The sequence below is a fragment of the Priapulus caudatus genome, unplaced genomic scaffold, assembly GCF_000485595.1.
Source record: "Priapulus caudatus unplaced genomic scaffold, Priapulus_caudatus-5.0.1 Scaffold543, whole genome shotgun sequence".
Lineage (NCBI taxonomy): Eukaryota > Metazoa > Priapulida > Priapulimorpha > Priapulimorphida > Priapulidae > Priapulus > Priapulus caudatus.
The window spans coordinates 42,984-52,007 of NW_014577604.1; the positions used below are offsets into that span (position 1 = coordinate 42,984).

The 9,024-nt window shown below is 47.5% G+C and overlaps 1 protein-coding gene across 2 annotated transcripts in view; it reads right to left on the reverse strand.

Annotated features, from left to right (window-relative positions):
- The window catches only part of LOC106811481 (interferon-related developmental regulator 2-like), a 26,856-nt gene that overhangs the window by 12,531 nt on the left and 5,301 nt on the right, over nt 1-9,024 (reverse strand). Inside the window, exons 2-6 of one of the 2 annotated variants that reach the window (XM_014815120.1) lie at nt 5,267-5,375; nt 4,603-4,683; nt 3,603-3,804; nt 3,021-3,071; nt 1,396-1,574 (exon numbers count right to left, since the gene is read on the reverse strand). In XM_014815120.1, coding sequence (XP_014670606.1) covers nt 1,396-1,574; nt 3,021-3,071; nt 3,603-3,804; nt 4,603-4,683; nt 5,267-5,375 — 622 coding nt within the window. Of the gene's footprint in view, nt 1-1,395; nt 1,575-3,020; nt 3,072-3,602; nt 3,805-4,602; nt 4,684-5,266; nt 5,379-9,024 lie in introns of both variants that reach the window. The other variant, XM_014815119.1, reaches the window with a different exon arrangement.

A 9,024-nucleotide genomic window follows, 5' to 3' on the forward strand; every position in this document is an offset into this window, starting at 1 on the left:
GATCAGGGTTGTTACGGCTACAACAGAGAGTCGGATTTCTCTGGGAGAGGAGGGGGGGGCGTTGCCACTGTGATGGGAAGACACGACATTCTCATGAGGCGAACTTGGAAGGGAGACCGAGACAAGAGCTTCAGGCGGCATTCTCCTCAGGAGAGGTGGTCTGGGAAGGCTGCAGCATGGTAGATGGAGACTTCTCTGGGGAGAGGAAATCGCGAAAGACAAAGACAAGGAAAGAAAGGGGATTCCTCAGGAAGAAGGGCCGGCGAAGGACCGACGCAAGGGAGAGAGCTTTTCTTGGGGGAGAAGGCGATTAGGAAAGCACCCATGTCTATGACCTTTGCGTCGTTGAGGAGAGACTCTCAGTTTACAACGTGAATTCGGCACGGAGGTCCTGCGAGCTCGACTGCTGGTTACGAAGCGGACGCTACGACGCCTTTCTGTCAGGTGCTAGCCAGGCCACGAACCAACCCTGATCGTGAGTACATCCTTGTAAACCCCTCACTGTATTTACCTCCACCCCACCACTACCCCTCTCTGTCCTTTCCCCCTTTTCTAGCTCTGTCAGGTGCTAGGCCAAGGCCAATGAAACCAACACTCTGATTGTGAGTACTGCTGGACCCCTCCTATTACCTTCACCCCACCACTACCCTCTCTTGTCCTTTCCCCTTTCTAGCCTTTCTGTTTCAGGTGGCTTAGGCACAGGCATGAACCAACACCTGATCGTGAGTACATTGCTTGTAACGAGCTCACTATTACGCTCACCCACCACTACCCCTCTCTGTCTTTTCCCCTTCCTAGCTTCTGATTCAGCCTGCTAAGGGCACGGCATGAACCAACACCTGCGATTCGTGAGTACATTGCTTGTACCCCTCACTATTACCTCACCCCACCACTACCCCTCTCTGTCCTTTTTCCCCCTTCCTAGCTTCTGTCAGGTGCTAGGCACAGGCATGAACCAACACCTGATTGTGAGTACATGCCGTTGCTACCCTGCACTATTACCTACCCCACCACTACCCCTCTCTGTCCTTTCCCCCTTCCCTAGCCTTTCTACGACCCCCGTCCGCCCCAGGCGCGTCAGGTGCGTGAGGCACAGGCTATGAACCACACCTGCATAATCGTGAGTACATGCTTGCTACCCCTCACTATTACCTCACCCCACCACTACCCCTCTCTGTCCTTTCCCCCTTCCTAGCTTCTGTCAGACGCACACGCACACGCACACGCACACGCACACGCACACGCACACGCACACGCACACACACACACACATCTGTTCACCCACCCGCACGTACAAGGCTACAAGGCTCCAAGCAGGCAAAGGTACAAGCATCCACAGACGCCTGCTATCGCCACGTCTACGGCTCGCGGTCATTCACAAAAGATTTTGCTCACTTGTTGATTTCGGTGCTGGTCCAGGATGGGGGCGCTATCGTCAGCAGCAGCGCCCACGCCGATAGAGCGCTGGCGTGCAGCAGGGTGACATCTGGTGGCAGGTTAGGACGAGAGCCGTCGCCCTTGAAAAACGACGCCTTGAAGACGTTAAGCAAACCATCCATGATCGAGACAAGGTTCTGAAACGGGGAAAAGACGTTCAAAAACATATAGAGAATGAAAAACAAAATACGGCAATGACAACACGACACCCGTCTCCCTTGTCACATGTTCTGATGTATTATCAACCCCTGATGATAACATTCACATAATTAAATAAAAGTGTCAATGCAACTGTAGCTCACCACAAAAAAGGACACAAATAAGTGAGTGAGAAGAAGTCCGTTTTAATTGAGCAACCATCGCTGTACATTATAGAAACAAAGAGTATATATGGGAGAACTCCCATTATATACTCTTGATAATTATATGTGTAATTTTGTGTGTGAAAATAAATGTTTGAGATGTGAAAGTCTGAGATGTGTGCGAGTGATGGCGTTACACCTAAATGATCGCCATTTAACGTTTTTATAATATTCAGATTTAGGCACTGCCTAAACGCGGAGCTCCCGATGTGTAACGTGTAAGATTGAGAGGATACGCTTATTCCACGTAGCTGCTATATACCACGTGACAATGGTGTTTCCCTGCCCATAACACAACTTTTGTCAAAGGTTAATTGGTTGCATGGAAGTGTTTACTTCGTATGAGTTTTTCTAGGCTGTAGCACACGGTTGCCATCTGTATATCGCAATAATAATTTATAAACCAAAATGAATCACAATTTGTGACGATAGATAGCGCTATACCCGCTTTTGTGTTTCTTAGCGATGGCGTTCGAAATAAATAGATTATGCTGCGTTCCGACATGTTTTGTAAAACGTTACTGTAATATAGACGTTTTATCGGCAGGGTGGAGAGAAAATACCAATTTTGCATTAAAGATATTGTCAATGAAATCTTGTAAAACGAACCAGACGAGTGACACCACAGACTGTTGTGTCTATATAATATGCTATATAATTGCCAAAACCTAACTAATTTGCTTTCTTTTTTTAATATCAAAACCCCTAGCCATTATTCATTCACATACCAAAAATGAGCAAAATCCATTAAACCTGAACTGACTAATGGCAATTCCCATTTTTGCCAAAAGATTGCCGTGGCTCGAAAGTACGTCGACTGGCGTGCTCCAAAATAGGACATTCAATATGGGAGCATAGCAGTAACAACTATACCCAATTTCAAACATGTGGGTGGTCAAACGGTTCCTGAGTTATCGTTGACCGTAGACAAATGTTGACGGACGAACGGACGGACGGACGGACGGACGGACGGACGGACGACGGACAACGACCCATGGCAATAGCTCATCTTGACGATGTCAAGGTGAGCTAAAAATGTATTGCGAAACGCACTGTTATATTCGTTGTGCAAGCACGCGTGAATGTGCTCCTACATCATAAAAAAAACAAGTATACTAGCATACTGAATCTAATGCATACAGTATATATGCACAGACAACTCGTATGCAAACGGTATTATATAGAGACAGACTAGCCGAGATTCTGGAGTCAGAGACTTACCTCATTCTCCCCTCCAGCTATGAAGCAACAGAGTCCTAACGCATCAGCACACTGAAAGCAACAATATACAGCAGTCAGAGATTAACCCCGCACTTAAATATTGTTATTAAATTATGAAATATATATATATTAATTTATAATATATAGTAAATATTGTTATATTTCTCGCCGCTAACTCCTCATCCTCCCCTTTTTCCGAGATCTACAATAATGTACATTGCTAACTTTATAGCTCACTGGCACTGAGATAGAGAGAGGCTGATCAAAAATGCGTGGATTTGCGTCACACAGAGACGGTCCATGCACCTCCCCTTCACACACGTCTACTGTGATGTCCCTCTGCTCCCTTACATGCTCATCTCAAGGAGGCTTTACGGTCACACATCTCTCTCTGCTCTACCTGCTTCTCTTAGCTCTGCGATAACACACACCCATCCATCCACCTTTTTCCTCCAAATTTTGTGTTGATAAAAGTTGTTGTGATAACAAATCGCAGGTGAAATGAAAATGCTGCGAAAAGCTCTCCCTCCCTCCCTCCCTCCCTCCCTCCCTCCTCCCTCCCTCCCTCCTCCCCCAGCTTACACTGCTGCGAGCTTTCAGAGCGGCCGTCTGGTCCTTCATGATCGTTAGGAAGATGCTTCGGAGCGGCGCGTATAAGCTCTCGATGTCGTCGACGATGCCCAGCTGAACGCAGAGCAGGCAGGCGACGGCAGCAGCCTGTGTCTGCTCCTCACCTTTACCCTTCTTCAGACACCGCTCCAGGGCGTCAGCGATCGTCATCTTCCTGCAGACGGCAGACGCACGATTATAACACGACGGACGGATAGACAGACCGTTAGTGTGTTAGAACGGACGGCAGACGGACAGATAGACAGACCTGCCGTCCGTTCTAACACACTAACGATGCACGATTAACACGTTAGACTGACAAAGATTTTACGTCGTTGATGTAAGACTGACGACTCGATCTTAGACTGGCGCGCGTTAGATATCACGACGGGATTCCGCGAATTCGCGCAAATCGCAATTCCAACTTCGAAACTAATTAATGCATGCTGTAATTGCACTGATAATCAATTTAATATGTGACAATAATTTAACTCTAGATGATCAAATTTAATTGATATTATTAACGATTGATGACCGAACAGTATAATATAAAGTGTAATGATGTTTAAAAGTGTAATTCGTGGCTTTAGAGAGTTAAGAGAATGCACGCAAGAAAGATCACAGTGGGCCGGGCGCGTCATCTGCGCGAGTGTGGGTTTCCCCCGGTTACCGTAAACCGGATTTTCGCGTTTCTGGCGACGAGCCAGATTCACGCAGGCGGACAGTTTATCGAACGCGGCCATCTCTCTACATTACGTAACGTTGCGACAGAGACACCCCCCCCCCAACCCTCCGCGCGCGCTCAACTGACACGTCACGTCACGTTACCGGCTCGTACGAAACTGGAACCTCTGCCGAAAACATTTCCATCGCTAACTATATTACGATATTTCCACCGCGAACACTGGAACGGATCCGGTCCGAGCGATCGCCGCTCTTTCAGTTTCATTGCGGAGGAAACGCATGCTCTCACCTGTCACCGACGAAGTCAACAGCGATCTTCTTGGACAGGCCGGAGCGGATGCCAGTGAGGGCGGCCTGACGTGCCTTCGCGCTGTACGAACGAAGAAACGATCGCGTGAACAACAACTCTTCACCATCGCGAATCATTCGAGATGGATTCCTTCCGAAACTTAACTGCACTCAAACTGTTTCGGAGAAAATATAGCTTATTATTATGAATATTATGATTGTTATTCTCGCCGTAGTCGATTTTGTCACGATCGTATTTATCGTTAAATTATTATAATCACGATTATTGTTATAATAAATGTTTTTCTTGAGTGGGGAAGGCAGAAATTGCCAGTATTTGTAAGACAATTTACGCTCTACTCTACATGTAGCATTGTGACTGTGGTTATACGACTGTATGCATATGAACTAGATCTTTGGATAATTGGCAGGTCAGGTAGAGAACCGGTATGTGAACGAAACACTTTCTCCATTATACATCATCTTGAAATCAGAGCGAGCACTGAGACTAGAGGGAAAACTAGTAACCTAGATTACGCTGAGAGATAGAGAGGCAGAGCTTTTAACCTCTCAAATTACACACGGCAGAAGGCGTACGTAGCGGTTATAATACACCACTGCACCGATTCCATACACTTTCTCTCGCACGCCTCACCGACTCTCACCTCTTCTCTGCCAGCCCGTCGATCTGTTCGCGCATCTTGTTCTCAAACTCCTCCTGCGCGGAGATGTCGTCGATCTCACCCGCATCACCAGGTGGCGCCACTCCCGGTCCTGCCGCCAAAAAAACAAACGTCGCCAGATGTAGACACGTGTGTACTCGCTCTTCCTACGTACCAAGCACGAGAGACACGGCGAAACACGAACGGCGAGCGAGATTTCGCACGTACGATTCGACCACTCACGGTCCGGCTCAACATATTAAAACCGCGTTAGTACGATATCGCCTTTCCTTATCGCCTCCCTTTCCAACGGCATTGCGTAAGACAAATCATATACCTCATCATATACCTCGCTCACGGCCCGCGCCCCACAACCCTGCACTGTGCAGTGGCGTGCGAGCTCAAGCTGTAGGTGAGGAATCTAATGCGACCGTTATATTTCGAGATTGAAGTGCGAGAAATCGGTTCTAAAAAGATTTTTGGTAAATTTTCAAGGGGTATTTCAGACTCGCGATAGAACGTGATAGATACGTCTCGTGCACTCGCTGCACTCATATGAGAATATAATTTCTTGTAAGTTGAACACGAGATAATCTCAGGACAAACACTAGTAGAAAATTATATTCCTCGTTATGCTATTATATTATTATTATTATTATTATTGTTTACTACCATGGGTTCTCGCCTTCGTTCCCCACCATTAAAGAAATAGCGTTAAAAAGCGAACGACCCTGCACACGAGACCAAGGACAGGCTGCTACACAACCCCAGGCAGTAGCAACAAGCTACTGTAATACCTCAAAAGAATGACAACGTGCAGTAACCAAACCCAGAATTTCAAGGCTGCGTATGCCGCGCAAACATGTCCATCCGCCGCATGCTCGTACGAAGTGTGCATGACACGGTATACAGTCATACATACACACACAGGTTTAATAATACAATTTAACGTGAAACGAAATGAATAAAATAACATAACATTCACGGTCACCACTCGCAAATGCTTTTAAAAAACACACGGTCAAAACGAATGAAAGGAGAGTTAATTATTTCTGCGGGACCCCTGGACGAACAGCGAAATATTGTGAATTTCGCGGTTGTAAGTATTCTGTAATAATAGTAGTACGCCAACCAAGAGTGACATGGTAACTCTTCCAGCACACAGGGATGTATACATGTTCGTACGCCACCTACCACGCGCCACCTGGTGTTCCTCGTCGGAACTACTCGACTGCGCCGCGCCGCCGGAAAACTCGAGATCACAGGAGCCGCTGTCGCCTAGCAGCGACGACCACGGCGACGCAGCCTCCTCCGCGAACCTCTCCCTTGGCATGGCTTCACCAGACGAGATACGCGAGCGTCGGCGCCGGTCTAAGTCAACTCTAGCTTGATACGGGGTCAGTCTATGTCGGCGTGTGTCACTTCACGCGCAGATGCCAAAACTAACGCGAACTTACACGAACTAACGCCAAAACTAAGTCTTTACTGCTCCACCGATCAACCACGAAGTTACGGCCAATTCTCGGTAAAAGTGGGTCGCGTGCGGCGAGTGATCGGTGCAGACTGCCGCCGTCACGTCAAACGACGGGGCGCAACAAAGGGGGCAAGCGGATAGGTGGCAGTCTAGACCGTGATGCAATGCGAGTTGGAGACGAGCGGGCCGTTGCACGGTCATTGTGCAACAATGCGAAATAACAACAGATGCACCGCTGCTGCCGCGCATAGGGTCTATGTCCCCCAGGGTACTGCCGGAACGTACCCTGGGTACGGTCTGGTATACCGGAACGTACCCTGGTAACTATCTGATATGGTTAGGGTTAGGGTTACTGGTTAGGGTTAGGGATAGAGTTAGGGTTAGAGTTAGGGTTGGGGTTAGGGTTACCGGCCTTTTGTGTTTTTAGCGTATGGCGTCGAAATAATAGTTTTATTGCTGCTGTCTCCGACATGTTTTTGTAAAAACGCTTTACTGTGAATATAGACGTTTTGTCGGGCGGGGTGAGGTGAAAATACCAGTTTTGCATTAAGTTTGTCAATGATCTGGTAACGAACGACGGTGACACACAGATGGGTATGTGTCTATATATATGCTATATTTTGCAAACCTAGAATTTGCTTTTTTTTTTTATATCAAACCCTAGATTTAATTCATTCACATACAAAAATGGAGCAAATCTATTAAACTGAACTGTGAATGCAATTCCGATTTTTGCAAAGATATGCGGTGGCTCGAAGTCGTCGACTTCGGCGTGCTCCAAATTGGGACATTCAATTATGGGAGCATAGCCAGTAACAACTATACCAATTTCAACAAGCATGGTGGTGGTAAATGGTTGCTGAGTTAATCCGGTGGTGACGTATGACATGTTGTACCACGAACGGCACGGTGACGGACGGAGGTCGACTCGAGGACGGTCCGCCCGCGGACGGACGGACGGACCACGACCATGGCAATAGCTCATCTTGAACGATGTAAGGTGAGCTAAAATGGTATTTGCGAAACGCATGTGTATATTCGTTTGTGCTGAAGACCGTGAATTGTGCTCCTACTTCATAAACACAAGTATACTAGCTACTGAATCTAATTGGCCATACAGTATATATGCACAGACAATGTATGGCAATACGGTATTATATGGACGGCTAGCGAGATTCTGCGGTCATGAGACTTCCTCATTCCTGCTCAGTTTGAGCAAACAGGAGTCGTAACGCATCAGCACTGAAGCAACAATTACAGCAGTCAGAGATTACCCCGCCTTAATATTGTTATTAATTTAGAAATATATATATATTAATTTATATATATAGTAATTATTGTTATATTTCTCGCGCTAATCCTCGTCCTCCCCTTTTTTCGAGATCTACGGTTTAATGTACATGCTACTTATAATAGCTCCACTGGCACTGAGATAGAGAGATGGCTGATCAGAAAATCGCTGGATTGCTGCGTTCACACAGAGACGGTCCACTGCACGATCACCCTTTCACATACGTCTACTGTGATGTCCCTCTGCTCCTTACCATGCTCATCTTTCAGGCAGGCTTTACGGTCACAACATATCTCTTGCTGCGTCTACCGCGTTCTCTTAGCTACTGCGATAAAACACCATCTCAACTTTTTCTTAAAATTTTTGTGTCATAAGTTTGTTGTGATACAATCGCAGGTGAATGAAAATGTGCGAAATGTCTCCCTCCTCCCGTCCTCCCTTCCTCCCTCTCCTCCTCCTCCTCCCAGCTTACACTGCTGCGGCTTTCAGAGCGGCGCGTCTGGTCCTTCTATATGATCGTTAGGAAGATGCTTCGGAGACGGCGCGCGTATAGCTTCGGATGTCGTCGCGATTCAGTCTGACGCCGAGCAGGGCAGCGGACGCAGCAGCTGTGTATGCTCCGTTCACTTTTACCCTTCTTTCGTAAGCGCTCCAGGGCGTCAGCCGGATCGTTCATTTCCTTGGCAGACGGCGACGCACGATTATAGACGACGGACACGGATGACAGACCGTTAGATGTGTTGACGGACGCGACGGGACAGATATAAGACCGTTAGTGTCGTTAGAAGGCGGCAAGTGCCGATTATACCACGACGGACGATAGAAGGACGTTTAGTGTATTTAGAACGGACGGCAGCGGCAGATAGACGACGTAGTGTGTTTAACGACGAGGACGACGAGATAAGAGCAGACCGTTAGTGTGTGCTTGACGGACGGGCGGGCGACTGTACGAGGACGGGATAGCAGACGTTTGTGTGTTAGACGGCGGCAAGACGC